Source organism: Sus scrofa, chromosome 1 (assembly GCF_000003025.6).
Source record: "Sus scrofa isolate TJ Tabasco breed Duroc chromosome 1, Sscrofa11.1, whole genome shotgun sequence".
Classification (NCBI taxonomy): domain Eukaryota; kingdom Metazoa; phylum Chordata; class Mammalia; order Artiodactyla; family Suidae; genus Sus; species Sus scrofa.
This window is the reverse complement of record NC_010443.5, coordinates 37676858-37696914: the sequence shown is the minus strand read 5'-3', so window position 1 is coordinate 37696914 and position 20057 is coordinate 37676858. Positions and strand designations below refer to the sequence as shown.

Below are 20057 nucleotides of genomic sequence, written 5' to 3'. Positions count from 1 at the left end.
CAGAGCTGTAGCCGCCGGCCTACACCACAGCCACAGCAACACTGGATCTGTGACCTACACCACAGCTCACAGGCAACGCCAATCCTTAACCTACTGAGCGAGGCCAGGGATCGAGCCCGCAACCTCATGGGTCCTAGTCGGATTTGTTTCTGCTGAGCCACGACAGGAACTCCGAGATTTGCTTCATTTTAATGGCTAATATTCTTCTGTGGTGTGTGTGTGTAATATTTTCCTTATCCATTCGTCAATGAATGGACATTTAGGTTGCTTCTATATCTTGGCAATTGTTAATGCTGCAGTGAACATAGGGGTGCATGTATCTTTTTGAATTTGGGTTTTTATTTTCTTTGGCTAAATACTCAGAAGTGGAATTGCTGGGTCATATGATAGTTCTATTTTTAATTGTTAAAAGAATCTCCATACTGTTTTCCAAGAGCAGGTTTTTTTTGTGTTTTTTGTTTTTTTTTTCTTCAGGGCCGCACCTGTGGCATATGGACGTTCCTAGGCTAGGGGTTGAATCAGAGCTGCAGCTGTTGGTCTGTACCACAGCCACAGCAATGCAGGTTCTGATCAATGTCTGCAACCTGCACCACAGCTCATGGCAACACTGGGTCGCCAACCCACTGATCAAGGCCAAGGATCAAACCTGCACCCTCATGGATACGAGTCAGATTTATTTCTACTACACCACAACAATAACTTCTCAAGAGCAACTTTATAATGCTGAAGAGATTTGCTTTTCTGCTAACACAGGGGAAAGAAGAAATATGTCAGTACAAAGCCTTGTACATGAATGTTCATAACAGCTTTAGTTACATTAGCCAAACCCAAATGTCCTCGAATAGATGAATAGATAACAAACTGTGGTATATCCATGCAATGGAATACTACTCTGCGTAAAAAGGAAGAACTGTTTATGATGATGCAGCAACATGGATGAATCAAATCATTTCAGATTATTAGGTTGAGTCAACAAAGTCAGGCAAGAATGAATATATACTATGTAATTCAATTTATATAAAATTCCAGAAAGCACAAACTAAACTCTAGTGAAAGAAAAATCAGGAGTTCCCATCGTGGTGCAGCAGAAACGAATCCAACTAGGAACCCTGAGGTTGTGGGTTCTATCCCTGGCCTCACTCAGTGAGTTAAGGATCTGGCATTGCCGCGAGCTGTGTAGGCTGCAGACACAGCTCAGATCCTGCATCACTGTGGCTGTGGCGTAGGCCGGCAGCTACAGCTCCGATTTGACCCCTAGCCTGGGAACTTCTATATGCCAGGGGTGCGGTCCTAAAAAGACAAAATAAAAATGTTAAAAAGAAGAATCAGCACCAATCACTCACTTACACACATCCTCTTCTCCCTTGTTCATTCCCTCCTGAAGCACCAGCTTGGCAAAACCACAATGTGTGCTAGGCAAAAAATAAACACACACCCCTGACTAGTGACCCTTGAAAAGACATTGTTTATAAAATTAGGCATACAGTACAAAATTCATTTTTTGTTCAAAAATTAGACCTGTGTATAATTTTAGAAAAATGTTTGGAAGATGAAAAACCAACTAATTAAGCACTGGCTATTTCCTAGTAGATTCCACATGACTTTCCTTTCCTTTCCTTTCCTTTCCTTTCCTTTCCTTTCCTTTCCTTTCCTTTCCTTTCCTTTCCTTTCCTTTTCTTGCTTTTTAAGGCCACACAGACAACATCTGGAGGTTCCCAGGCTAGGGGTCGAATCGGAGCTACAGCTGCCAGCCTACACCACAGCCACAGCAACTCGAGGATCCGAACTGCATCTGCGGCCTACACCAGAGCTCACGGCAATGCTGGATCCTTAATCCACTGAGCAGGGCTAGGGATCAAATCTGCAACCTCATGGTTACTAGTTGGATTTGTTTCCACTGTGCCACAACGGGAACTCCTCAGATTTTTATTTTCTTTGTGTTTTGCTATTTGAGTGAATTTTTTGCAAGGAGCAGTGATTACTTTTAGAATCATTAAAACTAAAAATACCTAAATATTAGACTATCTTCTCAAAAATACCTAAATGTTAGACTGTCTTCTCCACAGGATGTGTTTGCTAAGGCCATACACAGGCCTGTGTACATAAAAGGTGTCCTGAGGGCTTTAGCTGGTATGTATTTCAGCTCCTCTGACCTCTTTCCCCATGATTTTCCCTCCTACCTGTAGCTGGAAGACGAAATTACAACATTACGACAAGTTTTATCAGCTAAAGAAAGGCATCTGGTTGAGATAAAACAAAAACTCGGCATGAACCTGATGAATGAATTAAAACAGAACTTCAGCAGGAGCTGGCATGATGTGCAGACTACTACTGCGTAAGTATATGAGCCGATTTCTAAAGAATCACGCAGCCTGCTGTCTTGCCTCTTCTGTTTTTTTTCTACAAGGCTGATTTGGTACTGGTGACTAGGAAAAAAAATTTTCTCTAGAAGTAAAATAAATATGAATAATAATATGCTGCATGGTGCAGACTCTATAAAGTAACTGCATGAAATACAGCTTCGTTCACCAAAACCCGAGTTTTCACTCAGAGTACTTTTATGGAGTTGTATAGTTTAAAGTGCTTTCTCTTTATTATATATATATGTATATATATTTCTCTTCTCTCTATCTATCTATCTATATATATATATATATATTTCTGTGTGTGTATGTTAGGGCCACACCTGTGGCATATGGAGGTTCCCCAGCTAGGGGTCTACTCAGAGCTACAGCTACCAGCCAATGTCTCAGCCACAGCAACGCCAGATCTGAGTCTCGTCTGTGACCTACCCCACAGCTCATGGCAACACGGGATCATTAACCCACTGAGTGAGCCCAGGGATTGAACCAGCATCCTCATGGATCCTAGTCGGGTTCATTAACAACTGAGCCACGACGGGAACTCCATTATATATTTTTTAATATTGGTTAAATACATACTTTTTCCTTACGTTTTCTCGTAAATTTCTAAATTCCTCCAAATACTTGGCATTCACTATATATTGTGAGTTGCTACCAAAAATGGCTGACAGTTTTGGTACAGACTTGTTGGCCATTAGCATAAAAAGAAAAGCTTGTTCCTCTCATATTTGGGGGATGTGTTTTTTATCCCCACTACTCTAGAGAATATTAGAATGGGGTTAAAGCCATGTGATAGAATACAATAGAGACAGAGAAACTGATAGAGCTAGAGAAAGCAATCTCTGACTCCAGTTCCTGGCGTAGAGCTCCTAAAACCTTTATAATTTCCTCAGTGATAAGAGCAGTAGGAGCATCTTTTGTTGTGATGTTTGCACTTTGACCCTGGTTCCTGATACAGAGTTCCAAAATCCCTTACAATTTCCTGAATGACAGCAGTATCCTTGCTTCTAATGTGGTAACTCTTGGTGAGTGGTTGGTTGGGGGTGGTCACCAGAAAGTCCAAGCTATGATTAAAAGCTTGGAACCATCAGCCCCACACTCCATTTTCCAGAGAGGAGAAAAATGCTGGAAATAGAGTTAGTGATCTATCACTCCTACATGATGAAGCCTCCAAAAAAAAAAAAAAAAAAAAAAAAAAAAAAAAAAAAACCTCAGACATATGGGGTTTGGAGAATTTCTAGGTTGCTGAACCCATGGAGGTGCAGGAAGGATAGTGAACCAGGAGAGAGCATGGAAGCTTGCATCCCTTCCCACATCTCTTGCCCTATGCATCTCTTCCATCTGGCTTGTTCATCTGAATATCTTTTTACAATAAATCGGTGCGCTAGCTAATAAGCTGTTTTCCTGAGTTCTGTGAGCTGCTCTAGCAAATGAAGTGAACTTAGGGAGGAGATTGTGGGAATCTCTGATTTATGGCCCAGGTCAGAAGCACTGGTGATAACCTAAACTTTCAACTGGCACCTGAAGTAGGGTGACTAGGGAGTGGTCTTAGCCTTAACTGAGCCCTTGACTGTGGGATTTCATGCTATCTCCAGGTAGATAGTATCAGAATTGAGATAAACTGTAGGACACCCAGCTGGTATTGTAGAAGTGTTTGGTGTGAGAAAACCCCGACTTACCCAGTCTCAGAAGTGTTGTGTGTGTGGTAGCAGTGTGAGTGTACAGGGGAAACACAGGAGAAGCAGATTCTTCCTACTCAGACCAGTGTTTTCAGCCTTGCCATTATCTTCTTGTCTGGTATCAGGCAAAGTACAGAATAACTTTGGGTATTTGATAATCATGCTTTTATAGGGTTACTTTTTAAATGATGTGAAATGAAATATCTGACCATCGTGGCACTTTTCTAATGATTGAAAATATTTTGCTTGCCAGGTGGTCTTGTACCAGAGAAAAGAAGATGCTCACATCATGATGTGATTTTTCTTGTTGTGTGTTGAGGGCTAGGGGTTGATGGAGAAATCACAGAGGCTTCCCATCCCAAGCCCTTGCTTTACCCTAGATCCCACCATCAAGAAATTTGTGTCTTTGTGTTATGCATTTTCTTCCCTAGTATTACCCCTTGGAAGGTAAATCTCTTGCATTCCTGATATCTAAATGGAAATTTTAAGGTACCCACGATGGACAGCAATCATTGCAGTTTGGATGGGGGCCAGCTTTGCCTCTGGCTCCTGAGAACTAGGATCAAAGGCCTTAATAATGATGCCCTTTGTATGAGTAGTTTGACCTATGAAGAGTCTGATGTCTCCCCTTAGATTCCATGTAAAGGAGAATATTCTCCCCACCAATAAGAGCCTAGCAGTTGTACCTGCTTCTGTGCTTATGCATTCCCAAGACTGACCCAGAGGTTAACCAACCTTTCCCAACCCGATGGTGGCAATCGCAGAAATAGATAAGAAACACTTGGATGTTTATCACTTTAAAATATATATTTGCAACACCATATGAACAATCTGTCGAAAACTCAGGAGAGATGATTTTAGGCACTAAATTAATGAGTTTATCTGTCAGTAGTTTTGGTGTTTGTCTTTGCACTTTGGTGACCTATACCAGTTAATGGCCCCGATAGCGTAAGGCTGAGCCACTTTTAATTCTTGGGATATGGGGACCTCTGTGTTTAATCTAAGTCTTGAGGCTTCTTATCACAATAATCTGAACTTCCTTCTGGGGTGTCAGAATCAGGCAGGACCTTTCTGCTTGCCTCCATAACCACACTGCAGGGATAAAAGAAACCAATGAAAGCAGAGCAATTCTGGCTCTTCTGCAACTGAAGGGAGCGAGGGGGAGAGCAGGAAATATCTGGGCAGAGGATGTGGCCAGCTTGCCCTGGGCCTGACAGGGCAGTGGGGAGGAGGGCAGTGAGGGGAATGATACATAGCCTTCATAGCTGTCCTAAGACATGGAATTGAAGCGGCAACTTCTCTTCACACATAAGAGAACGGGTAGTTTCCGGTTTTCCCATGTTTGAAAAAATAAATTGGTTTTATAGTCAAGCAGTATACTTCATACCAAGCTTTTTGTTGAATGAATAGAACAGATTTGTTTGTTTGTTTTGATTTGTTTTGTTTTGTTTTATGGCATATAGAAGTTCCCAGGCTAGGGGTCAAATCAGAGCTGCAGCTGCCAACCTACGCCAGAGCCACAGCAACTCAGGATCCAAGCCATGTCTGAAGCCTACACCACAGCTCACAGCAATGCCAGATCCTTAACCCACTGAGTAGGGCCAGGGTCAAACCTGTATCCTCATGGATACTAATTGGGTTTGTTACTGCTGAGCCACAATGGGAACTCCTCTGTTTTTTGTTTATTTGTTTGCTTCTTTTATAGTTGATTTACAGTGTTCTTCCAATTTCTGCTGTATAGCAAAGTGACCCATATATATATATATGTATATACATATACATATATATATGTACATATATATATATATATATGTTCTTTTTCTCACATTATCCTCCATCATGTTCCATCACAAGTGATTAGATATAGTTCCCAGGGCTGTACAGCAGGATCTCCTTGTTTATCCACTACAAATGTTTTGTTTTTGAATAAAAGACATTTATTCCTAGAGTTATCAAGTTTCAGATCTAATCAGGAAAACAGAGTTTTGTTTTTATTCTACAAGTTATTACGAAGAGCCAGTTAAGTGATCAGTGTGAAAAGAGCTGTGAAGGAAAACACAGGGAGTTGTAGGGTGTAAAGTAGAGGCTGGAACCTTGCCTGGGGTCTTAGGGAAGCTTTCCCAAGGAAGAGATGTTGAGGCAGAACTCTTAAGGAGGATTTGGAGTTTAATCAGCCTCATGGGGGAGGTGCAACCTCATTGAGGCTGGAGGAGGTTTCTCTGAGAAAAAGCCGTTCAGTTACTTAGTGCTCTTGAGATGGTGGGGAGAAGGGGTGGGGGCTGGTGATGTCTTTATAACAGAGTTAATTCTTTATCCACAAGCACTCCAGGGGGTTGTGACAGTCCATTTACCCAACAAGTGTTAGGGAGTATCTGATTATTAGGCATTACTACCCAGAGGCTAAGCTAAGCCCTCAAGATATAGGATTCAACAAGACAGAACAAGTATTGAATCTCCTTGAGTGCCGAAAGGGAAAAGAGCAATGAGCAAGCAGCAGGAGTTCCCCTTGTGGCTCAGCAGATTAAGGACCTGATGTTGTCTCTGGGAAGATGTGGGTTCAATCCCTGGCCTTGCTCAGTGGGTTAAGAACCTAGTGTTGCCACAAGGTATGGTGTAGCCTCCAGCGGCAGTTCCAATTTGATCCCTAGCCCAGGAAGTTCCATATGCCACAGGTGTAGCCTAAGAAGAAAAAAGAAAGGAAGAAAGGAAGGAAGCGGGAAGGAAGGAAATGAAGACTTGTCAGGAAGTGCTATGCTGAAAATGTCCTAGGGTGAGATCCTAAAGAATGACTTGGGACAGAGTGTAGAAGCTGCTTTGATGAAATCCTGTCCCAGGAGATTCCTTTGCGATGAGACTGAATGACAGAAAGATCTAGTCTTGTGATGATCAAGGGAAGAGCTTTCAGGCTGAGAAAGAAGTTACTGCAAAGACCCTGAGACAAGACCTAGTTCTGCAGCTGTCCGGAGGCTGAGGAGAGCGCTGTGTCTGGAGAGTAGTGTGAGGAGCTGAGGTCAGAGCCTCTGGTGCCTCCCAGCCCAAAAGGAGGAAGGAGGATTTTATTCCAGGACTTTTGGATGCCATTGGAGAATTTGCAGCAGGCAGTGACTTGTCCTGATTTGCCTTTTAGAAAGAACCTTCTGGTTAGTGTAATATATGGTGGAGAGGCAGGAATGGAAAGCAGAACATCATTTATGAGACTGTTGCAGTAGCCTAGGTGGGTGGTGATGGAGTCATGAACAGAGAGGGGTCAGGATCTGGACATTGAACCACTGGGGCTTCCCAGTGGTTTTGAGGTGGGAGTGAGGGAAATAAAGGGGTCGAATGTGACGCTTAGGTCTTTGACTTGAGCTACTGGGTGAGTATTGGGGCTGTTTACAGCAGTGAAGATACAGCATTTTGGTTAAGCCCATGGGCTATGGACTCCAATAGCTTGGTTAGAAATCTAGTCCCCTGCATCTGGGAAATGAGATAATATTAGCACCTATCATAGGTAGTGAGGATTGAATGAGTGCAAAACAGTGTCTGAGAATTTGTAGGCTTATTTGCTGTTCTAGGAGACAGGTCTGGTGGAGAGACCCAAGAATTCTGTTTTAGTCATGTGCAATCTGAGATGCCCAATGGACAAACAAGTTTATATAGTAAGAGGGCAACTCAGAGGAAAAGTCAGGGATGGAGATGGACATTTGGGAGTCATCTACATATTGATGCAATGAAAGCTGCGGGACTGGGGCACTCCATTGTGGCTCAGTGGTTACAAATCCGACATAGTATCCATGAGGATGAGGGTTCAATCCCTGGCCTTGCAAAGTGGGTTAAGTTTCCGCCGTTGCTGCAAGTTGCAGTGTAGGTTACAGATGTGACTCTGATCTGGTGTTGCTGTGGCTGTGGCGGAGGCCTGCAGCTGCAGTTCCAATTCCATCCCTAGTCTGAGAACTTACATATGCCTCAGGTGCAGCCATTAAAAAAAAATAATAATAAATAAATAAATAAATAAATAAATAAAAACTATAGGACTAGATGAGATTTCTTCAAAAATTATTTAATAAATACAGCTGATCACAGACTCACTAACCTTTAGAAGTGATGTGAACTTTCCTTTGTAAAGAAGAATAAATCTCGGAGTTTCCATTGTGGTTCAGCAGTAACAACCCAACTAGTATCCATGAAGACTTGACTTTGATCCCTGGCCTCGCTCATTGGGTTAGGGATCTGGTGTTGCTGTGAGTTCTCGTGTAGGTCACAGACATGGCTCAGATCTGGTGTTGCCATGGCTGCCGGCTTTTGGAACTTCCATATGCTACAGGTGCAGCCCCAAAAAGCCAAAAAAAAAAAGAAGAAGAAGAAGAAGAAATCTCTTTCTCTCAAGAGGGAGGTGTGCATCTATCAGCACCATAATTTCGGGAGAGCATCTTTCTTCCATTCTTTTTTCTTGGCTCCTGGGGGAAGGGGAAAAGTCTGAATCATATGATAATTGGGGGGTGAGGGAGTTGGACAGTGATAACAGAATCTATTTTCCCCCGAATATTTAAATCCCTGTTATTGGTGTCCATGTTGCCCATTCTAGAAAAAGATCTACACTTCATATGATGAAATTTTTGATGTGAGGGAATGATGAGCTGGGGTAGGACAGACTGGGATAGAATTAGATTTCAAAGTACTAAAAAAGAATTTGAGCTGTCAGAGTATTGCAGGTATCCCAGAGGCAATACTTTGCATACTGATTAAGCAATCATGACCTATTTAGTTTGATTTATAATGAAAAGAAAATCTGTGATATGTTAATGAAAGATCTTGGCATATTTTATTCTGTGGTAGGATTCAAATTGGAATAGGACCAGATGAGTAGGAATGACTGCACAGCAGACTAAAATTATCTCCTTTATAGAAAGATACTCATATAGTAGTAGGTCAAGAGATCATCTGTGTTCTGGGGTTTGGCATTGCTGTTGTTTTTGTCATCGTTTTTTATCTGCCTTGATTTCCAAGAATCCAAGAACGTGCACAAACCCCCCCCCCTTCTTTTTTCTTCTCTGCTGATTTTTAATGTTTCTAGGCTTCAGAGAGGCACAGGGAGGTGGGTGGCTTTGAGGTGAAGAGGTGAGAAGCAGTTGAATCTCTTCTGTAGGTAGAAAAGAATAGGAATTTGGAAATGCACTGTTGAGGTGGGCTATTCAAACTGACTGCTTCATTGTAATAAGTGTTCAGCCTTTGCTAACCCGTGAAATTGCCCCTCTGATGAGCCCCTGTGAGTTGTATCACACACCAAATGGCAGGTCTACAAAGGAGAGAAGTTCGTGGAATGGACTTTAAACGATTCCATCTTTTTGGAAAGCTTACTAACTTCATCCTATACACAGAGGAATAAAACTCTAACATTCAGCATTTTAAAAATGCAGTGCTTGAAAAGTGAAGCTTAGTTTATGATTTATTTACTCTTTGATTTTGTGCTTCTAAGACTTCCAGCCCATTATGGTCCATAAAGATTATTATCTCTTTTTATGAGGAGCCTACTGTGGCACCATTGGGTTCAGAAGTGCCAGTGAAGATTAAAGACCACGTAGCCAGTCTCTCACATGGCCATTCATTCTTCTTCCCTTTTGGCTTTCATCTCATCACACAAGACAGGAAGTAGGTTTTCCCTTTCTAGATTCACGTGGGAAATCTGTTGTGATACCGCTTTAGGGAAACTTTGAAAAGAAAGAAGTCTTGGGTGAAGTGCTGTATCTGCAACCGTTAAAGCAGTGTTCTCTTTTAAACCCTTTAATAGAAAATAGATTTGGGCTGTAAAATACCTTCTTGTAGAAAGGTTTTTTTTTTTTTGTCTTTTTAGGGCCACCCCCATGGCATATGGAGGTTCCCAGGCTAGGGGTTGAATTGGAGCTGTAGCTGCTGGCTCATGCTACAGTCACAGCAACACCAGATCCAAGCCATGTCTTCGACCTATATCATAGCTCATGGCAACGCCAGATCTTTAACCCACTGAGCAAGGCCAGGGATTGAACCTGCATCCTCACGGATACTAGTCAGATTCGTTTCCACTGAGCCCTGATGGAAACCACAGAGTGGGGGATCGGGGTGGGGGGGAAAGATCCATTCTAGCCAAACTAAATCTCTGAAAAGCAAAGCCTCTTTTCCTGTTGACTTGTATTGGAAAATAGGAAGGGTGACCCTGAGGTGGGTGAGGGGAATTCGTTCCGATGTGCTCTGCCGCAATTCAGCAAACACCAGCTTTGGAGGAACCTATGCCTCCCAACAAGACGTGAATCTGGTCCAGACATGAATCTGATCCTTACTTTGGCAGAAGTTTAACTGTGATAAGCAAATAGCAGCTCACATTTATATGTGTTAATTCATTGAAGACTTCATACTGGGAGGTTTTGTTTTGTTTTGAGTACAAGGAAACTTCCTATTTTCCAGTGCAAGTCAATAGAAAAAGAGGCTTTGCTTTTCAGAGATTTAGTTTGGCTGGAATGGATCTTTGACCCCACTCCACAGACAGAAACTCGAGGCTGCAAAGCCCTGGCTCTGCACCTGTACCTGAAGCCTGTGAATCCAGCTGGACTCTGTCCTCCCTTTGGCTTCATGTGGCTCTTGCTCCAGTTCATTCAGACACTGGAGATACAGTGGTGATGAACAAGATCTCAGGAAGTTGAGGCAGGTCACAGAGAAAGATTCAAAAACCATAATCGCAGCGCAGGAATAGTTGGACAGAGCTGTGCAGAAGGGATTACGCGAGCACCATGGAGAGGCACACGGCACAGACTTCTCAAAGCAAGCACTCCCAGTTTTTCTGCCTCCAGGGGCACAACTGACAGCCACCTGAGGATATCTTTGCATTTCAACTTTTTATCTAAGGAAAATACATTATTCTCCTGCTTTATCAATTACGAACTCAGCGATGGTGCAATTTATATTTAGCTTAACATAACAGATGTTAGTAATCTAAAATGCTAAATACCATTTCCATTTAAATTACAACATTGTCAGGTCAATCAGAAGGTTAGTATTTAAAGTGTTTTTCATTATTTGAATGCCATGGAACATAATTTTATGTAACAGAGATGAAAAAGTTTTAAGTGTAAGTTGTATAGACTATGTACAGAATTTCATGGCACAGTAAAGGAAGTAAAATGCAAATATACCAACTTCCTTGGGGTTATCAGTGGCCTGACAGAAGGGTCCTTTTTCAAGATGCAGGCTCCTAGCCTCTGGATGGGGACAATTTTAAGATCTTACTCAGTTTTAAGATCACCCAATTAGGATGCACCATAAGGTACAGGGACTGGCGTGCACAGGTCCAGAGGGACCCTTCACTTAGACTGTGATGGACTCCCTGCAGCTTTTAAATGCTCCAAGCCTGCTGGCCTGTCTCCCAAGGAGTCCCTGGCTACTTTGTTGTGGAGCTCAGTTCCTCACGTGTAACACTGTCTCATTACCTAGCCCCTCGAAATCTCTTTTTATAGATTATTGGTCTCTGAGTAATGTATATCAAATGACTACTAATTGTTTTGAAGAAATGTGGTGGTTAGCCTCAGAAAGAGGTGTAAAAATGTGGGGAGAAAACATGCATTTTAAAATTCTTGAAATATAGTAGTATGATTTCTCTCCACAAACCCTGGAGCTATAGACAGCTGACCCAACTCGCCCTCAGATGTTTTTTGCCTCCTGGCAATAAGACATTCTGATGGAAGGCAGACACACTGCCCATTCCTAGCCCTACTTCTGTCATTAAAGAATCACTCAAAGTTTCTGGGCCTCGGTGCCATCATCTGTAGTCTTAAGGGATTGGGCCCTAGTCCCTTTCAGATTTAATATTATGTAATTCTCAGAAATAGAGAGTTAGCAGTCCTGAAAATCTTTAACATTCCATGGAGCTATCCATATGGCTGAATTTTAACTTTGAAATTTCACATAGAGAGATGCATCTTTCTTGGTGAGGACGTAAATGTCACTAATACCTCATTAAAGCAATCAGATGACTGTGTACACCCAGGTGACATTTTGATAAAGAAGTATGTTTATTATTGCTTATTATATGTATAGTCTGTCCTTGTTATCTGCAGGGGATTTGTCCCAGGACCCATGCAGATACCAAAATCCATGGATGTTCAGATCCTTTATATAAAATGGTGTAGTATTTGCATAAGACCTGTATGCATCCTTCCATATTCTTTAAATCATCTCTAGCTTACCTAGAATACCCAATACAATGTAAGTTGTAAATACAATGTAAATTTTATAGAAATAGTTGCCCATGCATGGCAAATTCAAGTTTAGCATTTTGGAACTTCCTAGGATATTTTTGCCAAATATTTTCCAATTTTGGTTGGTCAAATCCATAGTTATAGACTCTGTAGATGCAGCAGGCCAACTATGCTTCTACCTGGCTGTTTTTAATTGAGCCATCAAATTCATAATGTCTCAGGGTTCCTATTGCGTATCCATGAGGATGTGGGTTTGATCCCTGGCCGCACTCAGTGGGTCGGGGAACCCAGCGTTACCGTGAGCTGTGGTGTAGATTGCAGTCGTGGCTTGGATCCCACATTGCTGTGGCTGTGGTGTAGGCCAGCAGCTGCAGCTGTGATTCCACTTGGGAACTTCCATATGCAATATGCAGTGGGTGTGGCCCCCCCCAAAAAAAACCCTAAAATCCTGTAGTAAAATATAAAAACAAAATTATAATTTGGATAACTTATTTTTGTGTGACTTGGCAGGGAACAAAATTAGGCAAACATCCTAAAAGCCAGTCCTTCCTTTCATCGTCTCACCTCTCATATGCTACTTGACCCAAAGCTGTCTAGGGTCTGCCTTCCCCATTCTACTACTCACACACATCTTCCCAGAGATACAGGTCCCCTCCTGTTCACCAGACTCTTCTTTGACCCTCTTCCTCTTGGTTTTCCCTCCCTAGGAAAGGTCTGTTGAGTAAATGAATATTCAGTTTGGTTTTATCACCTAGATAATACATGCTTTTTACAGTTCCTGAAAAACAGACATTGTGTAAGTAAATAACATATGGTGCTGATAATACTATAGACCCAGTGCTTCCTCCTCACAGAAGAGGAAGAATAGAATACCGTATATATAAAGTGATTTCAGTCCTGAGGAGGACCCAGGGGCATGTGTTAAAGCATTTGCTTAGGGTCTGATTGTATACTTAGGACTGCATGACTTGTGGGAGACAGAAGGGGTGGAGGGATAAGGGAAGCTCCCATACATGGATTTCCTAGGAATAAAGTCTTCTCAGAGGCGCCATGCATATGCACGCAAGTGTTCTAGGCAAATTAAGCAGACAATTTGGGGGGAACTTACCCAGAAGCAAGATGGAAGAAGATGGTATGTGCATTATAAGAATTAAATTTTTTTTTAATCTGTAGAAAAACCTTTCTGTTTTGGTTTGTTTCAGTTTTATTGGGATATAATTGACATGTAGCACAGAATCAGTTTAGAGCATAATGATTTACAGATGTTGTGAAATGATGCATAAAACTTTTTGCTTATTTATTTTTATTCTTTCAGGTTAAGTGCCTTTTTTCCCCCCATACTTTATTAATTCTTAGAAATTTCCCCGCCCAATAAATATTCCAGCTGTCACCATGCTCAAAACTTTAAGCCCATCTTTTCATCCTGTGCTCTTGGTCACTTCTACCCTCCTGTCAAGTCTGTCCACTCTCTCTCTCTAATCCTTCTCATCTCTCTGTTCTTACTGCCACGATTCCCAGTTCAGAGCCACAGAGGAGCATCCTATTTGATCATCCATTCATTCATCTAGTATTTATTTAATTTCTCCTATATCCCTTTGCCAGATACTGGAGACACAAAGTAAATGACTGCCTTGCCTTTAGGGAGTCAACCTAGTGGGCACTTAGGTTTATGAACAGATCACTCCAGTACTATATTCCTAAAACTATTTTTAAATAAGTTACTATATTGTCTTAAAATTATGAGCCCTTCCTATTCCCAGCTCTAAGTATTAGAAAAATAAGTACTAGTTCTATGTTGTCTTTTAATGGTTACTTTGACCCAAGAAAACAAGAGCTTAAATTTCACTTTGAAATACGCATTTTCTAATTTGTGTTAATTACCTTTGATGGCTAGAGCTTTCATCATCTCCTCATAGAGTTAATACACCTCTTTAAGAATAACTCTGTACTCAGAGTAGTTCTGCTATTTGTAATTAAAGATCTGCACATTCAGATCTGGACTTGTGTATATATATTTTTCCTGAATTCAGATTTAATGATCTGATTTTCTCCCTGAGCAGCTGCCAACCCATCCTCCCCAAGCAATGAATAGAAAAAATTACTTCCAGGGATGGTCTTCCCAAACCTGTTTCAGAAAGGGGATTTTCAAAGTCAGGAGAGAGAAGGAGGATGAGTGTTTAATGGCTGATCATGATATATCAACTGTGTTACTTTCTGTTTTATTTCCAGCTACAAGAAAACACAGGAAACCCTGAGTCACGCAGGGCAGAAGGCAACTGCAGCTTTCAGCAATGTGGGGACGGCCATCAGCAAGAAGTTTGGAGACATGAGGTACTGGGGGACAGAACCATAGGAATGCAGCTAAGCCCTGGCTTGTGAGAAAGGGGAGCAGTATCTCTGGCTGGTCTTCCTAACATATTCTTTTCTGTTGTTGGATTAGCATTTTATGTGGCTGACAGTATTGGTGAATGAGATACATTTTTACATTGGGACAGTTTCTTTGAAGGTCAGCTTAGTGAACCTGGTCCCAGAGATGCCTTTTCCACTAGGACCCAACCTAGTAAAAATAGAAGATAGAGGTGCCTCTCATCACCAGTAGTAAGGGGAGATTTCAGAAGAATGCAGTACACATTGAATTTTAATCATTGCAGTTTAACAATAAGTTAAAACATGCATTCAGTGGAATATGCTTCAATAAACTTTTCTTGGTTCCATTTTTGTATACATCCATCTAGTATATATATATATATTTTTCTATGCTAAATGCATAGATATTTATTCTTCTAAAAAGGTATCATAGGATGTATGCTTCTGGTAGGTTTCTTTCTCCACTTTAGCAATATATTGTGAATATGTTAATAAATGTTTATCACCTCTTTATTATATTTATTGGCCGCATCCTTGGCGTGTGGAAGTTCCTGGGCCAGGGACTGAACTTGAACCACAGCAGCAACCTGAGCCGATGCAGTGACAATGCTGGATCCTTAACCCACCATGCCACAAGGGAAGTCCTTTATTTTCATTTTTCATGGCTGTGCATTTTCCAGTGCATAGCTGTAGCAAAACTTTTAAACCAGTTCCACTTGCACATGTCAGTTTTTTTTATGTTTATTATATAAAATTAGGGTGAACATCAGGATTTTTAATTGAGAACCAAAAGACCTTGTTTTAGGCACCAGAGAAACAATGTACATAAACAAAAATAGTCATATTTTAATTTTTTATGTTATATTCTAGGAAGTTATGTCGAGCTGCTACTCTCATATTTTTTGCTTTTTTATATACCTATCATAGTTGATTTTGAATTTGGCTGATATATCAGCTTTGGAGATTTTTCTTAACAAATCAGTTTCTCTCTAGAAATCAAATTCATCTTGTCAAGTACACTTTACATTTTTTCTTTAAAAAGATATGTGCAAATTGTTTCACTGGATTTGTGAACTATCGCTCTCTTTATTACCCTGCAGCCTTGATACCTAGAAGCAAATATTTATATCTTTAAGTTATTTTTTGACTTCAGAAATTGCTGGATTATGCTAAATATTCATAAATCATCTTAATAACTTGGTGTTCATGAGGCTAGAGTTAAGTAAGTACATGTGCATGAATTCGAGTACATTGTTTTATCTTCATTTTTGCTAATAAAGCAATAGCAATTAAAATTCTTCAGAGGCAATGTGTGATGAACAGGTAAAATATTCTGGATTATTAATTAACCCAAACTTTATTACAGATAAAATTTACAGTCATTTCAATGGCATTAAAACATTTATCTAAACTAATTAAATTGTACCTTAAAACAGGAAAGACCTTATCACTAGTTATATCCAAGAAAACGTATTTTGCCATGTTTATAAAATTTTTTCTCCACATTCTGAGTTGAAACATTTCATTTGAACACTGGGATCGCAGTATAATACTGCCAACTAGAACAGTATTTCTCCACCTTTAGGGGACCTTACAGACACCTCTAAAACTTGTTTAAATGCATATGCCCAGATTCCACTTCTCTCTGAGGTTTCAACAAGCTTGGGAATTTGTTTGGAGCAAGCTCCCAGGTGATCTGACTTGAGGTGGTCACATTATAAGGATGTCTAGTGTCGCTTAGCTCACCTCTGCCTGGGTGGTCTCAGTTATAGACCGGGGTAAGAGTACCAGCCTCGTCAGGTTATTATACAAGTAGCAGAAGAGAGCCTGCCATGTATTAAACACCAATAAATGTTACTTTTACCTTTACTAGGTAGCTGTCTCTGTTACAAGGGTGCCTCACAGGACAGAAATTAGAGCGAGTCCATGAACAGGAGCACTCTGTGTTTCATCAAGGCTCTAAGTTGTAAAGAACGAAGACTGTGTTTCACACCTGCAGCATGTTGACACATACTTGTGTTCTTACAAGAACTGGGTGTAACATCGAGTTTGTGTTGACTGCCTTTCCTCCTGTTTCAGTGCGGCTCTGTTTTAGCATAATGAATAACCTATTTCTCAGGAGTTCCAAACTTCTCCTTAATTATTGCTCTGTATAGAGCATACACAACTTTCATTATAAACTGTGACAAAAAAATATTAGGAAATAATGGCCTTCATTACTAGAGATTCAAATGTGGTCCTGTAATATTTTGTAGACCTATGTTTTCAGACCTATGTTTTTCTCAAACTATAATATCTAACATTTCTATCTAAGTAAGGATAAGTCCCTGTGAAAGCAACAAGTTTTACAAAGAATTTTTAGTTTTAATTATACTGTAACAAGTAATAGATGTGAAAGTCATATTTGAAAATTACTTAAGTTTAATATAATGATCTTTTTTGTTGTTGTTGTTCTTTTTGCCTTTTCTTGTGCCGCTCCTGCGGCGTATGGAGGTTCCCAGGCTAGGGGTCTAATCGGAGCCGTAGCTGCCAGCCTACGCCAGAGCCACAGCAATGCGGGATCTGAGCTGCGTCTGCAACCTACACCACAGTTCACGGCAACGCCAGATCCCTAACCCACTGAGCAAGGCCAGGGATTGAACCCTCAACCTCATGGTTCCTACTCGGATTCGTTAACCACTGTGCTACAATAGTAACTCCAGTATTCTTTTTCTTAAATAGGGCTCAGAAAACTGTAAGCTTTAGAGCTCATAAAGTAATTGTCCATTTTTATTTCTCATAATCTGCTTTTTTTTTTTCACTTTTGGACTTTGAGTTCTCTCTTTTTTTTTTTAATTTTTCTTAAAGTACAGTCGATTTACAATATTTCTTCCATTTCCGCTGTACAATAAAGTGATCCATTCACCCATGCCCCACCCTTTTTTTTTTCCATTTTCCATCAGGTTCTTACCCAAGAGACTGAACACATTTCCCTGGAGGTTCCCAGGCTAGGGGTCAAATCAGAGCTGTAGCCACCGGCCTACGCCAGAGCCACAGCAACAAAGCGGGATCCGAGAAGCATCTGCAACCTACACCACAACTCACGGCAATGCTGGATCCTTAACCCACTGAGCAGGGCCAGGGATCAAACCCACAACCTCATGGTTCCTAGTCGGATTTGTTAACCACTGTGTCACGATGGAACTCCATAATATAATAATAATTCTTAAATGAGAAAAGTTAGTTTTAAATTTTTCATTTAAATTTATTTTCACACTATAAAATTTAAAAAGTTTATCACAGGCATTTTACTTTGAACCCCTTTTAATTTAAAAATATCATATTATTTTATATTTTGTTAGTTATACCATAAAATTCTTTTATGAAGTCTGAGAACAAATTTCTGAATTTGTTCAAAAATATTGCCAACAAAATTTGGATACTTAAGAAAAACAGCACCCCTCAGTTTTTCTTTAAAATAATTATAGGTTAATATTTATTGATTTTAAAACCTAGAATTTGGGCTTTTTAATAACTGGGTGAAAAGCACTACATGAGGATTTAATTTAGATTTTTATAAAAATAGATAATATTTCCTGCGCTAAGGTTCTCATTTTATCCTGATAGCCGCTAAGTGAAGCTCCCTCAGCCCAGTCACAGAATTGCTCCGCCTCCTTCTCCTTCTGGCAGATAACACTGTTAAGAGCTACCAACTGAATTGCGTTCTTGGAAGTTAGAATGAGGTCACATTTATGAAAGTACTCTGAAGAAACACAAGCTATTAGAATCATTTTTATAATAATAGTGTTGCCATCTTCTTGGAACTTCTCGGTGAATTTGTTCAAACTGCCTGTGATCTAGTGGCGAGGAAACCTTTGGAGGAAGCATCTAACTTCATTAGACTGTCCAACCATCTATCTCTATGTATCCATGAGCAAAATAGTGAGAAGCACAATATATAGCGGGTTGCCAGAGTAATTGTGAAGACATTGAAAAGTCAGGGTACTTACCAGTAGAGAGCAGAGTGGCCTCATTTTTCCTTGGGGCTCTTGAAAGAGGGGACAGAGGGCAGTGCGGTCCTTTCTTGCATCCTGTTGTGCTAATCCCGTTCCTCTCTTCTCTCCTGTGCTGCCCTGGCTGGATAAAGGTCTCACTCCATTGGGTAAGCTCTGTCCCCAGGGCCCTGCAGGCTCCCTCAAAGCTCCCTTCCTCCACTGAGCCCATTGTTCCCTTCACACTGTGGCTGTGCCCCAGCCAAAGGACCACACCTCTTTTCCTAAGAGTGTTCACTGCTGGGGAGTTACAGAGTATGGGGCACTGAATGCATTTGAATCTATTTAAGCCCATGTTCCTCTCACTTCCGGATCATTTACACCACTTTCACTTGCCAAGCCATCCCTCGGGGGTCTTTTTCTGCATCACTCCTTCCTACATTGGCCGAAAGCCTTAGCATTGAAACAAGATAAAGAAAGTGGAAATTGAGAGTCGTGTATGTTTATGAAACTTTTCGAAAGTCAAGTTGTGAAATAAGAAAATTATTTTCTCTCAATTGTTGTGTTTTTCTGAACTTCCTGTAACTGTTACTTAAGCAGATGGTTCACCTTCAACTTTCTGTACCTTCTGAGCTTGAAGAGGAGAAGGGTCACTAGAGAGCTCAATTGTTGGCACGTGTGCAATTGTCAGCCCCAGGTCTCTGAATTAAGCCTCCTTTGAGTGGAATCTTATCATATACATTAATCTTTTTTCCCTAAGAGAACTGTATTTAAAGAGATGAAGAGATTGAACATTGTTGATGAATTTCTTTTAGTAATTCTTAATGTAATTTATGAGGAAATATTTTGCCTGTATTTCCTTAAGGGAGTGTCTAGGGTAAGCCTGTAAGTATCCCCTGCATTTCTTCATCCTTTTCTGAGTTCTAGGAAAGCGCTGCTCCTGCTAATGACCTCAGTGGATATTGTCAGGAGAGGTGATGAGTTTGATCCCTTCCCTCTCAGCTTCTTGGGAGAAGGGAAGGCAGGGACAGTGTTGGGAAGTGGATGAGGGAATGCTAGCCTGAGAAATGGACCCCCATTTGCTCCCTTCCTCAGCCCAGCCTGATTTCTAAGTGGAGCTCACGGAGAACTAGCAGGCAGGCAGTCAGTGCGAAGGCGCATTAGCCGCTGTAGGAGTAACAGGGGGAGAAGGCTGATGCTCTGAGAGTTCTCAGAAGAGTGGATCTTTGGAGTTCCTGTTGTGATTCAGTGGAAACGAACCTGACTAATATCCATGAAGATGCAGGTTTGGTCCCTGGCCCCACTCAGTGCATTAAAGGATCCTGCATTGCTGTGAGCTGTGGTGTAGGTCACAGACACGGCTTGGGTCCTGCATTGCTGTGACTGTGTCTGTGGCTGGCAGCTGCAGCTCTGACCCCTGGCCTGGGAATCTCTAAATGTTGCACCTGTAGCCCTAAAAAAGAAAAAGAAAAG

At 41.0% G+C, this 20057-nt stretch overlaps 1 protein-coding gene across 6 annotated transcripts in view; it reads left to right on the top strand.

The window, feature by feature from the left end:
• Window positions 1-20057, top strand: part of TPD52L1 (tumor protein D52 like 1) — a 94195-nt gene that overhangs the window by 64756 nt on the left and 9382 nt on the right. For 3 of the 6 annotated variants that reach the window (XM_021088700.1, XM_021088716.1, XM_021088712.1), the window contains exons 3-5: window positions 2187-2335; window positions 14476-14577; window positions 18740-18754. In XM_021088700.1, the coding sequence (XP_020944359.1) occupies window positions 2187-2335; window positions 14476-14577; window positions 18740-18754 (266 nt within the window). The remainder of the gene's footprint in view (window positions 1-2186; window positions 2336-14475; window positions 14578-18739; window positions 18755-20057) is intronic. The other 3 variants (XM_021088707.1, XM_021088718.1, XM_021088722.1) reach the window with 1 other exon arrangement.